The sequence below is a fragment of the Notolepis coatsorum genome (genome assembly GCF_963971535.1).
Source record: "Notolepis coatsorum genome assembly, chromosome: 5".
NCBI lineage: Eukaryota > Metazoa > Chordata > Actinopteri > Aulopiformes > Paralepididae > Notolepis > Notolepis coatsorum.
The window spans coordinates 172,799,293-172,819,203 of NC_140169.1; the positions used below are offsets into that span (position 1 = coordinate 172,799,293).

At 42.1% G+C, this 19,911-nt stretch overlaps 1 protein-coding gene across 1 annotated transcript in view; it reads right to left on the reverse strand.

The window, feature by feature from the left end:
• The window catches only part of LOC311228465 (CLIP-associating protein 1-like), a 257,076-nt gene that overhangs the window by 28,524 nt on the left and 208,641 nt on the right, over positions 1–19,911 (reverse strand). Inside the window, exons 19-25 of the mRNA XM_084314370.1 lie at positions 14,200–14,444; positions 11,335–11,398; positions 9,827–9,990; positions 9,039–9,117; positions 8,732–8,875; positions 5,379–5,474; positions 3,247–3,396 (exon numbers count right to left, since the gene is read on the reverse strand). Of these exons, the coding sequence (XP_084170496.1) occupies positions 3,247–3,396; positions 5,379–5,474; positions 8,732–8,875; positions 9,039–9,117; positions 9,827–9,990; positions 11,335–11,398; positions 14,200–14,444 (942 nt within the window). The remainder of the gene's footprint in view (positions 1–3,246; positions 3,397–5,378; positions 5,475–8,731; positions 8,876–9,038; positions 9,118–9,826; positions 9,991–11,334; positions 11,399–14,199; positions 14,445–19,911) is intronic.

Consider the following 19,911-nt stretch of genomic DNA (forward strand, 5'->3'; position numbering starts at 1 on the left):
ATCCTGTGCTCCCCGTATCACCGGGCCCGGTCCGGGGTGATGCTCGTTGACCCGTAGGCCCGGGATAGCCCTGTTGGGAACCGGAACGCGGGCTGCGGCGGTGCCGCAGGTGTGTTTCGGGGTTCTTTCCTGAGGGGTTATGGGACCAACCATTGCATGGGGTGATGCCTGGGTGGTTGGTTCTCTGGTGTGTTGCTGCAGTGTCAACTCCCGGTTCTCCGGTTGAGGGTGCCCCTGCACGTTCATGACGTCTGCCGATCGTATGGGCTTTTCTGTGGGCAGCTGTCAGGGGTCGAGTGGTCTACGGATCCCACTTCTGACGTGCTGTTTGACAGCTTGGTTATGCGACAACGCCAGCATATGCCCCTTCCGCCGGGGCGGCTGTTCAGCTGTCCTTTCTGGCGCCTGCCTCGTCCGCAGTTTTTCCAGGCTTGGGTTGACAGCCTGTTGCCTGGTCTTTCCCCGGTGCACTGCCTGCTTCCGTTGGTTACCTCTTGTGTGTTTAACCATGCTGTCTGCCTGTTGCAGGGCTTGTGTTCCAGGCGGTGTGCTGTTGGGGAGGACAGGGCCCGCTCAGCTGAGGGGCCCTTTTGTCCGGATACGCTGGCGATGTGGGGGGCGGGGTCACTAGGTGCCCCCCTGGTGGGGTCTTGATGCTGGCATCGTGGACTTCTCCGGGCCCCCATTCCAGGGAGCCCAGTCCTTTGGTGGATCTGGGTCTTCCTTCGCGCTCCGCTGCTACGGCCTTGCCACGGGGTTGGGTTTGCCCTTGACCCCGTGATTCTGGGGGCAGTAACGAGGTTGTTCCTCCGTTCGTTCCCGGGTGGCATGCGGGTTGTGCGTGTGTGTAGTCGTGGGGTCAAGCCACGGTCTGCTCACCCTGTGCGTTGAGTTGCTTGAGTGCCTCTTCGCACGGTCGGGTCCGTCGCCTTCCCGTGAAGCCCCTAATAGGGGGGCTACCCTCCATTAGGGGGGGTCGGGGGGGCTCGGCCCTCCCTGTTCTGATGGTTGTGGGGGGCTGTCAGCGGGTGTATTTGTCAGCCAGCGGCTCTGCTTGGCCTCCCTTGTGCAGTAAGGTGATGCCAAGCTGAGCCCCTTAACGAAACAGAACGTTAGGTTATGGCTATAACCAAGTTCTGTTAGTTAGGGGCGACGCTTGGCATCAGACGGCCGCTGCAGCCCTTGACCTCACCTTGTGGTGAAAGCTTGGGAAGGAGGAGAGCAGGTGACCACACACCTGCTTATGAAGGTAAGCTGATGAGGGGTGTGGTCAGACTAATACTGGTATTAGAGGTACATTTGTGGAATTTATTCAGTACGTGTGCACGTACGCGAGATAGTGCAGTAAGGTGATGCCAAGCGTCGCCCCTAACTAACAGAACTTGGTTATAGCCATAACCTAACGATAATCAACCAGACACAAAACCCATGCTACATATGCATTACTGACATAGAAAATCTAACAAAAAGACATAAACAGTCACTTTGCACAGGGTGTCCAGTTCATGCGTTTAGCATTTAGATTATTAGTGTCATGGTTCCTGCCAGGCAGCGCTTCCTCCCTCTCTCTCCATCTCTCTATATTGCGTTCCAAACACAACCGTGATAATTAGATAATTTAGGATTAGATTTAGACTATAGATTATATATTCCAACTATATTTATTGTAGGGCAAAATAACTGATATACATACTATATTTATTGTAGGGCAAAATAACTGATATACATACCCTCATCTCGCACCTTGTTGCTCATATGCACATGTCCAGAGTTAATAATATTGTATATTGTTTACACTGCCTTTTTATTCAATTTTTACTTCTCCACTGTACTATAATTATGTGACCTGTACCTCTATGTCTTCTACTACCTGTACCTCCCCTCCCCCCTCCCCATGCTGCTGAATTTATCTTATCTTATGAATACAAGGTAATAATAAGGCTTACCTTGTAATTGCATTTCTCCATTGCTGCGTCACTGCGTGTTAACTAACTGCATCGGCTTTTGACGTTCAATTAACGTTCGCTAACGTAGAGATACGTCAGACGTACTTCGAGATACGTCAGACGTACTTCGAGATACTTCCGTACTTTCCGCCAATCAGCGCACATTGTCCTGTCCCGGGAGAAATGTCGTGGGAGCGGGCGGAAGTTGCCCAATCTGGAACAATCTCCGAGGCTGCAGCTGGACCCTACTCTAGTAACCGGTGTGATTTTGCTCTGCGTTGTGTGTAGATTTGACCCCTGTTAAGGGATCGCCCTGAGTGGGAGTTGAACCCCGGTCTTGCACGCCGCGGGCGACATCGCAGACCACTATACCAAGAGGTGAATTAACTTCTGGGTCTGGATGCCTCTGGGGAGTGAGTTTACTTGCAGTACCGCTAACGTCCACAGTCACTTCACAACACTTTGTAGTCCATCGTGACTGTGGATAGACTCGCGGTACCTCCGTTACACTTGCATATGTTTGGCAAACAGTCAATAGAGGCCTCTCACGGAATATCTAGAATGCCTATTTGTTCACCATATTGGAAGATACACAACAGTCGCTATGTGTTGAATGTAATAACTCTTGACTTATTACTGGATCATGTAAACAAGTCATGTAACAGTAATGTTTTACCTCTCACATGACATGATGTTTTACCTCTGCCACTGACTGCACAGACACTAGGCTTTTTCCTTCCAAAAGTGGTTCCCAATCAGGTTACAGGTTTCATAACTACGCAAATATTCTCTGCATGGCCTCTATTGGGGGGCACTCACCACACTGCCGCTGGTATCGCTGCAAGGCCTCTATTGGGGGGCACTCACCACACTGCTGCCGGTATCGCTGCAAGGCCTCTATTGGGGGGCACTCACCACACTGCTGCCGGTATCGCTGCAAGGCCTCTATTGGGGGGGCACTCACCACACTGCTGCCGGTATCGCTGCAAGGCCTCTATTGGGGGGCACTCACCACACTGCTGCCGGTATCGCTGCAAGGCCTCTATTGGGGGGCACTCACCACACTGCTGCCGGTATCGCTGCAAGGCCTCTATTGGGGGGCACTCACCACACTGCTGCCGGTATCGCTGCAAGGCCTCTATTGGGGGGCACTCACCACACTGCTGCCGGTATCGCTGCAAGGCCTCTATTGGGGGGCACTCACCACACTGCTGCCGGTATCGCTGCAAGGCCTCTATTGGGGGGCACTCACCACACTGCTGCCGGTATCGCTGCAAGGCCTCTATTGGGGGGCACTCACCACACTGCTGCCGGTATTGCTGGAGTTCTTGAGGTGGTTGTGCAGCAGCTTGGTGGCTCCGTCCTGGAAGGTCTTGGGCAGAGCTCCCAGCAACATGGTGAACTCTGGGGTGTTGAGTTCAAACAGCGAGATGAGAACCACCTGAGCAGCCTACGGGGCACAGCGGGGCACAGGAGGGCAAGGCACATGTTAAGACAGTGGACACGATGCTCCGCCGTGTGCCGAATGCTATGTACTGTAGTTCGTGGGAACACACTGACCCATAGAAAGAAAGCGTGTTAGGACCGCAAACAAGGTGAGTCTTCAAAGAGGCAATCGACGAAACACTATCAAAGTGGTGCACGTTATCAATGAAGACAATATTGTACGGGTAACATGCAAGTGCGAACGGATGTCATACAGAGAGGTACCTGTAGGAGGCCAAAGTGCTGGTGTTCTTTTCTGACTGGTTCAAGTATGCATATAATTAGGGGTGGGAATCACCAGAGGCCTCACGATATACAATACTATCACGATACTTGAGTCATGATACGATAGTATTGCAATACTAAATATATTGCGATATGCAGAGTATTGCGATGTTAATATTGCGATATATTGCGATATGTTACCCTTTTTCAACTGCGAAGTAAAACTTTGTCAACATGTTTGATCTAAATAAATAAAGTTCAGTCTGTTCATCTCACTTCGATCATTTTTATTGCAGAACATGGTATTTTCTCAAGCAGACAGATGTAAACACACTGTAATCTGTGTTGCATGTACCTGACAAACTGAACTGTTTGTATTACAGTCATATTCTAACTTAACTGAATGCACACGTGTGCGTGGACTACTGTACTATTACAGGTATTGAAATGAACAATCCAACTTCCTTATACAAAAAAATTAATAAATACAATATATATATATATTTTTAAATAAATTAATAATTAAATATCGATACTTGGCGTCCCTGTATCGATACAGTATCGCCACGCAAAGTATCGCGATACTACTACGTATCGATATTTTCCCCCACCACTACATAATAATGGTCATCTCATGGTGCGTTTCAATAGTAACCCAGGAACTAGGAACCAAAGCTACTTCGCAGCAGACATTCAGGTCATAAAAATTCAATCCCTATGGTGGAAGTCAATTTAACATTTAAATAACATACAGTACTGTAGTTTACTGTAGCTAGCTACTGTAACTGAATAAAGATACTGAGCAACTGTGTATAACAAACTGTGTATATCAATTATGATGATATTTTTTGGTGCTTTGTAACATACCGGTCATACTTGTCTAATATAAATTACAGGTATTAAAAGCTTGAATTAAAGTACTACTTGAAGTCCATTCAAATACTCTTGTGAAACTGACTGAAGTTGCCTGGAGGGGGATACATTTTCAATGGAATTTGTCCCAAAACTGCCCATCAAAAGGTCAAGCAAACACAATGTTACTTAAAGCATTTAATTTACAATCCAGCAGAAGTCTGCTATCAATACATCTTATACGTCAATTTATTTTATCATTTTGACTGAATATGAAAACTAGGGTTATTTATAATATTTTATAGTTTTTTATAACTTAATTTTTTTTAAGTCTTGAGTGAATCTTGTACAAAACTAAAATGTTAACAACATGCAGATGGTTAAGTGGCAGTTAGCGTGAGTCAAAACAGACAAAAATGTGTTAGGCACACAGAAGAAGAAAAACAGCATTCACGTCAACATTCAGCAGTCATTGATCTATAGCTCGATTCATACAAAGCGAAAACTCATTCCTGTATTTCCTAATACCAACACGGTTAGCCAAAAGATCTTTGCTTTCCAGTTGCATAACAGACTAATTCTGCAATCAGTTTACAAGGCATAAACTGGTGCCTAGGTTATTAGAGAACAAGAGCTAGAGCGTACGTATGTAGAGGTGCGTGTGAGAGAGAGAGAGAGAGAGAGAGAGAGAGAGAGAGAGAGAGAGAGAGAGAGAGAGAGAGAGAGAGAGAGAGAAAGAGATGCCACACTTGGGAGTTTTCACACTCTTTTGAGGTAGTACTTAGGCATTGGACAGGCTGGGCGGGCGGGCGGGGCGTTGTGTGCTCGGCGTGCTGTGATTGGTCGTCGGAAGGAGGGGGCGGGGTCTACCTGCTTACACCTCTCTTCCTGGTTGGCCTCGGTGGACAGTAAGGCTCCAGTAGCGGAGTGGCCTGCTAGCTCCTCGCTCACCCAGTTTTGAAGGGTCTGGGTACAGTGGCAAGGCAGAATGGGGGGGGTTACAGATTCACAGAGGTGCCTCTTCATCACCACTGGATGACGTATGAACCTCTCACCTCCAAACCGACACGTGCAAATCTGGTATACGTACCAAACCTTCGAACAACGGAGATGAGCAACACGCGAAACACAGCCTAAAATTGAGGTTCACTCATGGCCTCAGTAGTAGGGGGCAAGTTTCGCCTGGAGAATTATTTTTGAATTGCCTGGGGGTGCAGGCCCTGGTTTGAAAGTAGGTGAGGACTTGATTAGGAAGGTCAGCAGTGGAAAAACAAACACAAGTGGGGGCAGAGGGAGAGAACATATGACGTGCATCAGACAAGGGAAGATAATGGGCCGGCGAGCCAAGGCCATTCCTGGAGGAACAGGCCTACTATCAAAGTTTACAACTGCCACTAAGTAAACACTCCTGCCAGAGGATTTCAAATGAGCCAAACACTGTATGGAGGTAGAAAAACAAGCCACAGGCAATGCAATGAATACCGTGATTAATACGCAAATCTCATCTCATTTGGAATGAATTCTTGCTGCAGATAAGAAAAGCTAAAAAAAAAAAAATTTATTCTTATATCTTCCACATTACTTCATGTAACTGTCAATAATAACATTTGAATGCTGCAATGAGCTCGTTATTCCACTTGAGAATGTTATTGTGGCAGGTTAGGACTGTGAAATTGCATTATAAATACTAAAGCAAATAAAGCGTAGCTTATTGCGCATTGGACTCAAGCATTCGTTTAATCATTATTTTGAACCACATTCAGGGTCTATAATATACATGTTCCAATCACTTCAATGATTAGCACAGAAATGTTCCATTATGGTATTATACAACTAATTAAATCAGGATGGATGTGAACACAGGAAACGGGTCAAGACTAGGGATGTTCTCAACTAAAGAAATTCTTAGTCGACTAACTAGTAGTTATACTCTGACGCTTAACCACCAACACCGGCATGGACTAACATATATTATGACCGATAGGGTACAGATCCTCATCTGTACCTTGTGTATACTGTTTACTTATAGTGTATAATATACAGATTACATTCTTTATTGCCTATATTTATTGTAACGTATATTAAACTCATCTTTGTTTATACTGTTTAATTTTCTCATATTATTTATTCAGATTTAATTCTATTGTCATTTAATCGACAAATCCATGAATAAATCCATTCTGTTTCCCACATTATTGTCCTTCTGCAAATGTAATCAATCGTGCAGAAGGACCTCTCTAAATATTATTGTGATACAAGTAATGAGCTTATCACTTTCCATGAAATTACATTCATCAACAAAAACAACATCTGACTCATTGGCTAAAGGAGTCTTTGTTGACTAAGGCCAGAATGACTGAGCTTGAGCTGCCTTAACTAAAACCCAAAACTAATTGCAAACTCACATCAAAAGAGTATAGATCCTATTTACCCGGTAGCCTCAGCTGAGCTGTCCCACACAAATTCCAAATATGTGGGTGAAGATCCTAGTGTGGTAGTGAAGGTTCTCTCAAATCACAAAGATGATGCTAAATTACAGCAGTTAAAAAATAAGTAATAATAATGTATAGTGTGAATTTGTTCAAAGATGCCCCAGAGCAGATTGGTGGTGAGAGCTAGCCTACAGTACCTTCCTAACATCACACTAAGAGAGCTAGTCTACCTTCCTAATGTTTGAGTTGATATTGAGAGCTGGTCTACCTTCCTAATGAGTTGATATTGAGAGCTAGTCTACCTTCCTAATGAGTTGATATTGAGAGCTAGTCTACCTTCCTAATGAGTTGATATTGAGAGCTAGCCTACCTTCCTAATGAGTTGATATTGAGAGCTAGCCTACCTTCCTAATGAGTTGATATTGAGAGCTAGCCTACCTTCCTAACGGCTGAGTTGATCGTGAGAGCTAGTCTACCTTCCTAACATCTGAGTTGATATTGAGAGCTAGTCTACCTTCCTAACATCTGAGTTGCTAGTGTGAGCTAGCCTACCTTCCTAATGTCTGAGTTGATAGTGAGAGCTAGTCTACCTTCCTAACATCTGAGTTGATAGTGAGAGCTAGTCTACCTTCCTAACATCTGAGTTGATATTGAGAGCTAGTCTACCTTCCTAATGTCTGAAATGATAGTGAGAGCTAGCCTACCTTCCTAAGTTTAAGTTTATTTATTTTTTACCCAGGGACAGTGCGCACGCACACTGTGCACGCTCACACACGAGCAGCCACTTAACACTTTAGCATGAGCGGGCACACACTCAGGCCGCACGCACCCTCACTTATTGCCAAAAGGAAAGGCCACTTTAAATTAGTATTAGCAACAGTAACAGTGTATTGCACTACTATTACTACTACTGTTAACTGCCAACTGTTACCCGTCATTGCACAAATTTATTGTTACCTGCTACCTGTTATTGCACAATTTTATTGCACAATTTTATTGCACACATTTTTTGTATTGGATTCTATTATATGTTATATGTTGTACCAATTGCACATCGTTGTGGGCAAGACCACCCGCATTTCATTGTATATCCGTATGCCGTGACAAATAAAACTCTTGACTTGACTTGACTTGATATTCAGTTTCCACATCAATGTAAATGTGCCAGAATTAGCTAATGAGCTAGTTTTCATCTGTAGTCCCTGTCTAACATGCATGTCTTTATGTTCCTTCCTAACTTCAGAGTTCATAATGACAGCTAGCCTACCTTCCTAACTTCAGAGTTCATAGTGACAGCTAGCCTACCTTCCTAACATGAGTTCATAATGACAGCTAGCCTACCTTCCTAATGTCAGAGTTCATAGTGACAGCTAGCCTACCTTCCTAATGTCAGAGTTCATGACAGCTAGCCTACCTTCCTAATGTCAGAGTTCATAGTGACACCTAGCCTACCTTCCTAATGTCAGAGTTCATGACAGCTAGTCTACCTTCCTAATGTCAGAGTTCATAGTGACAGCTAGCCTACCTTCCTAATGTCAGAGTTCATAGTGACAGCTAGCCTACCTTCCTAATGTCAGAGTTCATAGTGACAGCTAGCCTACCTTCCTAATGTCAGAGTTCATAGTGACAGCTAGCCTACCTTCCTAATGTCAGAGTTCATAGTGACAGCTAGCCTACCTTCCTAATGTCAGAGTTCATAGTGACAGCTAGCCTACCTTCCTAATGTCAGAGTTCATAATGGCAGCTAGCCTACCTTCCTAATGTCAAAGTTCATAGTGACAGCTAGCCTACCTTCCTAACGTCAGAGCTTTTGGGCTCAGTGGTCCAGGTGATGATTCTGGAGACGGCTAGCCGAGTCTCACTGGAGTTGACAAAGTCAGTCGGGTCCATCTGCCGGGCGAGGGACTCGATGTACTTCAGAATGGCCACCTTCACCTGCCAAAAAATAAAACACAGCATTCACACACAACGCTGTGACGAAGATACTTTTGCACACAAACTCCCAGTTTTAAATGTAGAAATGCCTTAAAGAAAAATAAATATATTTGAAAAACTAAATTATTTTTGATAAATAAATAAATAAATAAAAATGAAATACCTTGAGGTTGGGAGTCTGGGTTTGGTCCACGATGAATCTCATCAGGATGTTGAACTGCTGGTCAAACGGGAAGGACTCCCTGCAGCAGAGGGACAGAAGAGGGACAGCAGAGGACAGTAGAGGACATGTCAGAGAATGAACATACTGTAGGTGAGTGGGGATGTTTCTGAAGGATCATGAAGCAAGTGGATCATTCAGGATGTTTACACGTGCCGATTAAAAGGGGAATGCCACTAATTTTCAGAATTCACATAAAGCTCAAAATCAGAAAGAGACCCCTAGAATTATGTGATGTCATCTAGATGAAAGTTCTCTAAATCCTCCATTCACACTGAATGAGGCAAATACTTTTTCCTGGGCCATAGAATGATAGGACATGAAGGACTGGTTCTGGCCGAACCGTTCGTTATACAAGTATCACAGAGACATGTCAAAGGTACTCACAGTTGCATGAGGGTTTTCGGACAAAAATACGGGATGGTTTGAAAGCTCGGCGTTGCTAATAAACATTTTAAATATTATCAACACAACATTATTTCCGGCGTTGGGTGCATGATGCGCATGCGCTGTGATGCGCTGTGATTTTTGTCCGAAACCCTCGTGCAACTGTGAGTACCTTTGAAACGTCTCTGTGATACGGTTCGGACCAGAACGAGTCCTTCATGGTCAACATACGTTGGTTTCCTATTGAGGAGCAAGTGACTGTGGATTCACTCGGTGCATCACAGTCACGGAAGGGGCTAGAAAATACCCTGCTTTGGGCATTTGGCTTGTTTTGTCCACAGTACCTGGTGATATCCAGGGCCTTCTGGACTTTGGCCTGGACAGAACCCAGCAGGTCGGCTCCCATCTTCTTCAGGAGCTGGGTCAGCAGAACAAACAGCCAGTCCTGCAGATCCTCCTTGTGCACTGTGACGAAGTCCACCAGCGTCTCCAGGAACATGCTGAACACCTGGACCATAAACAACCAAACAAACATGCTGAACACCTGGACCAGAAACAACCAAACAAACATACTGAAGACCTGGACCAGAAACAACCAAACAAACATACTGAACACTTGGACCAGAAACCACCAAACAAACATACTGAACACCTGGACCAGAAACAACCAGACAAACATACTGAACACCTGGACCAGAAACAACCAAACAAACATACTGAACACCTGGACCAGAAACAACCAAACAAACATACTGAACACCTGGACCAGAAACAACCAAACAAACATACTGAACACCTGGACCAGAAACAACCAAACAAACATAATGAACACCTGGACCAGAAACCACCAAACAAACATACTGAACACCTGGACCAGAAACAACCAAACAAACATACTGAACACCTGGACCAGAAACAACCAAACAAACATACTGAACACCTGGACCAGAAACAACCAAACAAACATACTGAACACCTGGCCAGATAACAGGACAGTGATGACCAAGATGTCCAAAACACACCAATATATTTTTTTTGATAACATGTTTCTTTATTTTCCCTTTTCCACAAGAAACAAGACAACACAATACAGTAACAATAATAATAAACAAGACATCACAGGACAGTAACAGCAATACTAATAATAATAATAATAATAATAATAATAATAATAATAATAATAATAATAATAATAATAATAATAATAATAATAATAATAATAATAATAATAATAATAATAATAATAATAACAACAACAATAATGACAAGATAATCAATTATATCAGATTAATGCAAATAAAATAGTTATAATATAAATTAAATATATAAAGGAAAAGAAAAAAATATATATATACATATATATACTCAAAACAACCAATATCTAAGTTAACAAAGAATATTTGAAAGAATATTTTAACGAGATAATGATGATGACATTTCTTTAAGCTTAACTTAGCTGCAAACTGCAAAGTTATTATTTGGCTAAACCCGAATCTCCCCAAGGAGATCAATAAAGGAATATCTTATCTCATCTTAAACTCCATCTTAAACTACACATTCAACTACTACAAACATTGTAATTGGAATCTCAAATTTAGCCTAATTTGGGGTAAAACACACACTTACTCTCTGTTGTAAAATCCACACCGAGGCAGACCATGCAAGAGAAGATACACCATTAGTTTCAAACAAGAGGGCTTGCGTTTTTGCATAGGGTCTGTTTTATCAAACACTTTATATGATATTGATAATATTAGCTTATCATGCACTTCTATTATGATTGTTACACAAATGCAATAAATAATAATTAGCGGTAATGCTATTGAATTGAACAGTAAGTGCGATACTGTACCTTGCTATGTGGGTCTGCGAACATCCTTGTGAAGATCTCACAAAGTCTCTTCAACTCCACTCGGCTGCAACAACAAACAAAAAGCACAACAAAACCAGATATCAGAAAAGCATTGTCCATACAAGAAGAGTAAAACGAATAAATAAATATGCAATACATTTTCAAAATGGCCACAGATAAAACTCCTGGCAACAGGCCCGAAAATGCAGGCAGTGATGCCTCACTAACATGCGTCAACCATTTGGTTGTAATACACACAATTGTTAAGGGGATGCAGACCAGAGAAAGACTTTCGTCTTGTTTACATCAGGGTCCCCCATTTTCAATTCATCAATGACATACACGACATACAGATAGACAGTACTGCTACATCTATACATTGTGATAGCTGTGAACAGGGCTTGACGTTAACTTTTTGGCTCACTAGCCACTGTGGCTAGTGGTTTTCCAAAGTCACTAGCCACTCAGCATTTTCACTAGCCAAAAATCCCCGCACTCGCGCCCCCACCCAAAAAGTAATAAATATAGGTCATTTCTTCTTCACTAACCCCTGCTGGGGACAGTATCATTGTAATCATACTGCTACACGCCAACTGTACAACTGTGCTTCTGACTGTTGACTCCATTGTTTACTACGGCCTGCGACCAGTGACTCAGCCGCAAAAGGAGCTCTGGTTGGGGCAACGGCTGACTGGGACAAGATGGAGGGTGTAGATGTGGAAGAGTTGTGTTGAACCTAGCAATTACATTGTTGCTCCAAACGCCGTAAACATTATCATTGACACACCTATGCCTTGGCTGTGTTGAACCTAGCAATTATATTATTGCTCCAAACGCCGTGAACATTATCATTGACACACCTATGCAGGGCTTGGCGTTAACTTTTTGGCTCACTTGCCACTGTGGCTAGTGGTTTTCCAAAGTCACTAGCCACTCAGCATTTTCACTAGCCCTGGGCAGGTGGGCAGGTGTCAACGTCAAGCCCTGGCTGTGAACCATATCTCTGAACAGCCAATAAACCAAGCCACCTTCCAAACAGCTTCCTGTTTTACAAAATAGTTCATTATATACAATTATTTAGGTAGTGAAAGGTTTACCCTTTGTAGTGTGGTAGTGAAAGGGTAAACCTTCTGTAGTGTGGTAGTGAAAGGATTAACCCTTTGTAGTGTGGTAGTGAAAGGGTTAACCTCCTGTAGTGTGGTAGTGAAAGGGTTAACCTTCTGTAGTGTGGTAGTGAAAGGGTAAACCTTATGTAGTGTGGTAGTGAAATGGTTAACCCTTTGTAGTCTGGTAGTGAAAGGGTTAACCTCCTGTAGTGTGGTAGTGAAAGGGTTAACCTTCTGTAGTGTGGTCGTGAAAGTGTTAACCCGTTGTAGTGTGGTAGTGAAAGGGTTAACCTTCTTTAGTGTGGTTGTGAAAGGGTTAACCTTCTTTAGTGTGGTATTGAAAAGTTTACCTTCTGTAGTGTGGTAGTGAAAGGGTTAACCTTATTTGGTGTGGTTGTGAAAGGGTTAACATCATGTAGTGTGGTCGTGAAAGGGTTCATCTAATTATGTGTTTTGTACATCTGGACTTTAATACAGTGATTTAACAACAAGAACAAATAACTGAAAAGATTTCAAAACAACTTCTGCATCGCCCCTCCGAGAGACTCTGCCAGGTGATGCCAGACCACTGAGAGCAGACCTGTAGTGAACTGTAGACACTATTTCCTCAACTATTTCTTCACCTTTCCTCAAATTGAAAACAGTTGAGTAAATAGTGTCTGTGGTTCACTGCAGGTCAGGTCACCTGGTGGACCCCATGTGGCCTGAGCTCTCGAGACACATTATTATTATTGTCACATGTCCTCCTCAAAACAGGTGAAGGTTGAACATCGGCAAAGTGGCTCTTTAATGGTATTAAAAACAAAATCCCAGGGGCGGCTGGCTAGTGTAGAGGTAGTGTAGAAAAGTAGGGATGGGAATCAAGAACCGGTTCCTAATTGTCCGATTCCTGGAATCGCATGCCTCCGTGACTATCGATTCCTCTTATCGATGCCATGTTTTTCCGACCGTTGCGCATTTTAAAACAATAACGTTAGCGCCACGCATGCAGCCATTGCAGACTATTTGATTCCTTGACTAGGAAAACCTAAAGGGCTCGAAATTGCGACCGTTCAATAGATTAAATTAGTTTAAGAGAATCTCAAATACATTATTTTATTTAAGTGTACAGTTAATTTATTTTTTACAGTTTTTGTATTTTTATGACATGGGGGCTCAACAATAAATGATAAATGACAATCAGAAATGTCAAGTTGCATGTTGTTATTCTAACCAGCTCAGTTCTGTTGCATTTCCAATTTATTTATCAAAATTATAAATTGATCAGGAATCGATAAAGAATCGGACCGATAAGCAGAATCGATAATGGAATCGTATCGATAAAATCGTATCTATTCCCATCCCTATGTAGAAGTAAAACCACTTGCCTCCCACCACAGAGACCCTGTGGCTCTGTCATCCCTACGAACAGGCAGTGTTGGCAGGAGGAAAGCCGGCAGGGTATGAGTCCTGGTCGTTGCAATAGTGACTCCTACTGGTCAGCCCGGGTGGTTTTTCAGCGGTTAGGGAATCTGGGGGGGAGATAGTGTGAACCTTCGCCCGCGTTACGCTCTCCCAGTGAAACTGAGAAAGAAGCGGCTGGTGACTCCACATGTATCAGAGGCGGCATGTGGTGGTAGTCTACACACCCAGACCGACAGTAGGGCAGCGCAACGACCAGGGGGGGAAGTGGCAAAATGACTAAATTGGGGGAGATGGGAACAAAAATTATAATAAAAAAAACAAAAATCCCTTGAAGTCCCCCAGCGTGTGTGCGCACCTGAGTATTCTTTGGCTCTTGAGCAGATTCTGCAGCCCCAGCAGCCCCTCCTTCCTCTCGGACCAGTTGGAGCTGGCGCAGTGGTTCAGCACCTCCGCCACGTCCTCCGTCTGCCGCATGTAGTGGGGCACGCCTCCGTTCCTGGAGCCGTAGGAGCGCTCGGAGCAGGCGCTGGACGCGTCGCTGTTGGCGTCGTCGTCTGAGTACATGCCCGGCGACTCGTACCTCCGCCTCAAAGGCTTCCTCTGTCGAAGAGAGGAGAGTGTTGAGGGAAGATCGAGTAGGAGCCATGAGAGCCGCACCTAGACAGTGGCTACGTTCACATGCACGGAGGAACCCGGCGATTGAAGAAACCCATTATTAGCAGGATATTTCGGTTATTTCCGCTGGCAAAATCAAAAGGGTGCATGCGACGGCTAGCCTCTCCCTCTTTGACTAATAGGAAGTTATTTTTATTATGTGAGAAAGAAATATGATGGTAATTATCTCTCCCAGAAATGAGAAGATTTACATGGATTTGCCGCGGTCTAACTGAACTATGACACTGTGCAAGGCTGACGGCGACATGCCACAGTAACCGGTTTAATATTGGAGTAAGACTTTAATTGCGTTTGTCATAACCAGAGTAAAGGCTGAACCTGTTTATTATAGCAGGGTTGTCCGATATTATCGGCCTACTGATATTGGCATAAAAATGTGATATCGGAAATTATCGGTATCGGTTTTCAATTTAAAAAATATTTTAAATGTATTTACCCAGGCAAGCAAGTAAGAACAAATTCTGATTTAATTTATTGTCAAAAGTATGCATAATGTTGTGTTAATTCCACGACAAGAGATATGTAATGTTAATTACCTGAAATTATTCCGTTTTTGGGGGGGACGGGGGGGGGGACCCTGCATATATCGGTATCGGTTGGTATCGGAAATTAAGAGTTGGACAATATCGGTATATCGGATATCGGTAAAAAAGACAATATCGAACAGCCCTAGTTGTGACGTTTACATGCATCTACCAAAACCAGGTCACTCGAGTAGTCAGGTTCACGGAATTCTCTTGCATGTAAATGTAGCCAATGATGAGAATATGGACCAAGCAAGAAAAGATATCTGCCAGAAAAAAAAACTGTGTTTAGGAACACAAACTCAGCCACCAGGGAAGAACTAACTACCATGCAGTTTCCTACAAGGTCGCCAGCTGTAGCCATTAGATAGCCATGCAGTTTACTCCATTATTATTTATTAATGATTATTATAGTTTTTTTTTTTTTTTTTTTTTACTTTTTCAATTTTTCTCCCATCCCAATTTCGCTGTGCCAATTCTCCCCTCCCCTATCTTGAACGTTGCTAGACTATGCCTCCCACTGCTCGGCTGTAGTGAGGATAGAAGCCTTGCATCACGTGTCCCCTCCGATACATGTGGAGGCAGCCAGTCACATCTTTTCACCTGCCAGCGCGGACTCTCATTGGTGACACGTGGGAGGTCACACTACCTTCACCATATCCCTTCTTTGCTGTGCAGGCGTCCCCCAACCGACCTGTAGGAGTAGCTGTCCACAACATCCAAATTACCACCCATCGACTTCCCTCCCGCTGACTCTGCCAATTGAGCCAGTATGACGGCCGGCCAAGCCGGAGGCAACGCTGACAGCCGGATTCGATACCGGTGTCTCTTGCGTTGGTGACGAGCGCTTAGACCGCTGCGCCACCCAGCCGCCCATTTATTAATGATTATTATAGTTTCTTTAGTTCTGTGGATGTACACATTAACAAATTCATGTAATGAAACTATCGCCACTTTCAGGTGAAAACCTTGCATCTCCAAAGGATCAGCAAAGAAAAACACAATTTTATGATATAACAGAAGATGAAACAGAATTCTACATCCTTCTACACAACAGCGCTGATAAAAAAAAACGTTCCAGCTGAACACCTGAAGCAATGGCATTAGTAGTAAGCACATGTTTCCACTACGAATGCAACGACACGGGTGAATATTTTACAATAGAACACATTTCAGCTCACAACTTAGAAGAAGCAATATACAACTGAAGTTCGTGTCGCGGCGGTGAGAGTCGGCACAATAGAATCACAACGTGAAGACTAAAAAGGCGGCAAAAAAATATATAAAAAGGACAAGTTTGTCTTAAGCGCAACTTAAATTGGCACACGGGGGGAGATGATGCAAATGAACGACATTCAAGGTGGAGGGAAAAGGGAAAAGGGAGGGACTTCACGAAGCTGCCAGTCAAATGGAATGAGCCGGGCTGCAACACGGGTCGACCATGATCTTGATTAGTGCATGACGGCATGGATATACAGAAGGGAATTGGACAACTACCTTATTCCTGGAGTCTCCTAATAGCTGAAATTGTAACAGACAACCAAGAGGGACAAGAGGTGAGAGTGGGCAGTGTAAAAAAGGGGGGGGGGGGGGGCACATAACAAATACAGCCCTATTTTCGGGGGACACAGGAAGACACACGACAAAACATTTCACGACGGCTCGTGGCTTGATACCATGGCATATCATCTAAAACATTATAGTCTGACATCTTTCATCATTCTATAATAAATCATGCTGTTCCACTTCGTTCAAACCCTTGAAAGTTGTTTCCTACAAAAAGAAGAGCCCAACATGAGAGGAGTTACATACAGTGTGGACAGAGAAGAGGTTTAACCTTTAACCTGTATTCTCTATGAGTACCTTACTGTATTCTCTATCAGTACCTTACTGTATTCTCTATCAGTATCTTACTGTATTCTCTATCAGTGCCTTACTGTATTCTCTATCAGTGCCTTACTGTATTCTCTATCAGTGCCTTACTGTATTCTCTATCAGTGCCTTACCTTACTGTATTCTCTATCAGTACCTTACTGTATTCTCTATCAGTGCCTTACTGTATTCTTTATCAGTACCTTACTGTATTATCTATCAGTACCTTACTGTATTCTCTATCAGTACCTTACTGTATTCTCTATAAGTACCTTACTGTATTCTCTATCAGTACCTTACTGTATTCTCTATCAGTACAGTACAGCTGGACTATGTATTTTGGGTAGGGATGTCCGATATTATCGGCCGATATCGGCAGTAAAATGTGATATCGGAAAATATCGGTATCGATAATTTTTTTTTTTCTTTTTACATTTATTTAACCTTTATTTACCCAGGCAAGCAAGTAAGAACCAATTCTTATTTTATTTATTGTCAAAAGTATGCATGTTGGTTTAATTCAACAACAAGAGATATGTAATGTTAATTTTTACTTTTTTAATTATCATATTTTGCACAGATAATGCCTACATTTAGAAAGCCTTTTGAATGCATCCAGTGAAATTATTAATTACCTGAAATTATTCAGTTTTTTTGGGGGGAAACCCTGCATATATCGGTATCGGTTGATATCGGTATCGGTATCGGTATCGAAATTAAGAGTTGGACAATATCGGAATATCGGTATCGGTAAAAAAGCCAATATCGAGCATCCCTAATTTTGGGGATAGAGAGAGGGTAGAATGTCTGAAAATTACATGGCTTTCTATAACACTGTTTTAAAGCTATAAATGATCTGCTAGGCTGTGGTGGTCACCACATTATATAATAAAAGGGAAGCTTCTTCGGAGCTCAATATTCATTTTGTTGTATCTATTGTGTTTGTGTTCAGATTAGAAACAAGTTTGAAGCATTTACATTATTACATAGTGTAGCTTGTACAGTTCTGATACATGGAGCATTATTTTGACCAGATTACTTTATATATATATAAATTATATACAGTACTGATATTCTATATTCTATAATCATATTTCAAATTGCATGTGTCCAGATGGCAGAATTCAGTACTGTATCTACAAAACCTTCTGTTTAATCATCTTCCATCTATTAATTTGCTTAGATTTTTCAGGTCTGGTCAATTTGAGCATGGTGTTATTCACAGTCAAAGATAAAAAAAAAAAGTATTGATATTCTCATTTGGTTCATTACAATTGACTCAAAATAAAATTTTCATTCAATCAATCACCGCGCAGATTGATTGATTGAATGAAAAGGTTATTAACAGATTGCAGAATGGGTACAATACAGTACGGCTCAATACACACAATTGTTAAGGGGCTGCAGACCAGAGAAAGACTTTCGTCTTGTTTACACCAGGGTCCCCCATTTTCAATTCATAATGAATTGTAAGTAAGGGTGCAACTTGCACCGTGCAATCCATTCTTTGTGGATCTAGCCCACAGTATTTCTGACACCAATACATTCCCTGAGATTCACAGATGTCCCTAGAATCAGATACCAATCCTTATGGAATGAATGAGATACAAAAAAAAAATTATATAAAAAAATTAATAAAAAATTGTAATACATTTTGAGTTAATTTTCATAACGCGATAATTTGCTGTGTAATTAATTAATCTAATTAACGCGATAAACTGACAGCCCTAATATTATATATACTATTATGCAGGGGTGTAAAGTACTTGAGCTTCTATCCCCAGGCCATCAGGATGCTCAATGACAATAACACTATGTAACAAACCATCAAATACACTCACAGCACACACATCCACACGTACACACTCACTTTAAATAAACAACTCACTGCAGCACCCACTTTACCCACTTTAGACACTTTAACACACTTTATATTGATTGGTAAAGAGATTTGCACTACAACTCATACCTCATTGCACCTTACCCTAAGTTGTACCTCATCCCATTTCTGCATTGTACTGTATATTGTATTGTTACTCATTTTCTCTACTCTGTATTGTATATTGTATATATGTATATTTAACACTTTTGTTTACACTTGTTTACGTACTTTTGACTTTCTATTTTATACTTTATCTATTTTTTATCTAGCACACTCTCAGGAGCAAAACAGGAAAAAGTATTTCATATAAAAGTATTCTGTATTTTTGTGTGACAACTAATAAAGAAACTAGAAACATGAACTTGAGTAATTGTACTTCGTTACAATACTTTTTGGGGGATTTGTACTTTACTCAAGTATTATTAGGTTTGTATACTTGTACTTTTACTCAATTACATTTCAGAGAAAAAAAACATACTTTTTACTCCTTACATTTAAAATGCAGACCTACAATGTACAAAGTACAAATCTCGCAGGTCCAACCATTTTAATTAGTATATTTGTTTCTCTGGTCGAACTAACGTTAACATTATTAATCCTGCGGCCGTTCTTTATTTAAAAACAGCCAATCAAATCCCCATCAATGGAAAATGAACCCGCCCATACCCATGCTGATTGGTCCTTGTGCAAGACTAGAAAGCGGAGATCTTTGATTAAACACCTGCTATCAGAAGAATAGACAGTCAGAAAAAAAGTTTTTACTTTTACTTTTTAGTACTTAAGTACATTTAAAAGTAGAAACTTTTTGACCTTTACTCAAGTGTGTTTTTAGCCAGATACTCTGACTTTTACTTGAGTAAGATTTTGAGATGGTACCCATACTTTCACTTAAGTATAATTTATGGGTACTTTTTACACCCCTGCTAATATGTATATCTACATTCACTTAAAGGTAGAATATGTAATGTCATCAAACAGTGACCTCTAGGCAACAGAACCCCTCTCGGTATTGTGATTTGTCTCCATTTTTTGTTTTTGTCTGATGTGTAAATGACAATGAAATGACAAAATGTAAATGTAAATATAAATGTAAATGTAATGTGTGGATTGGATT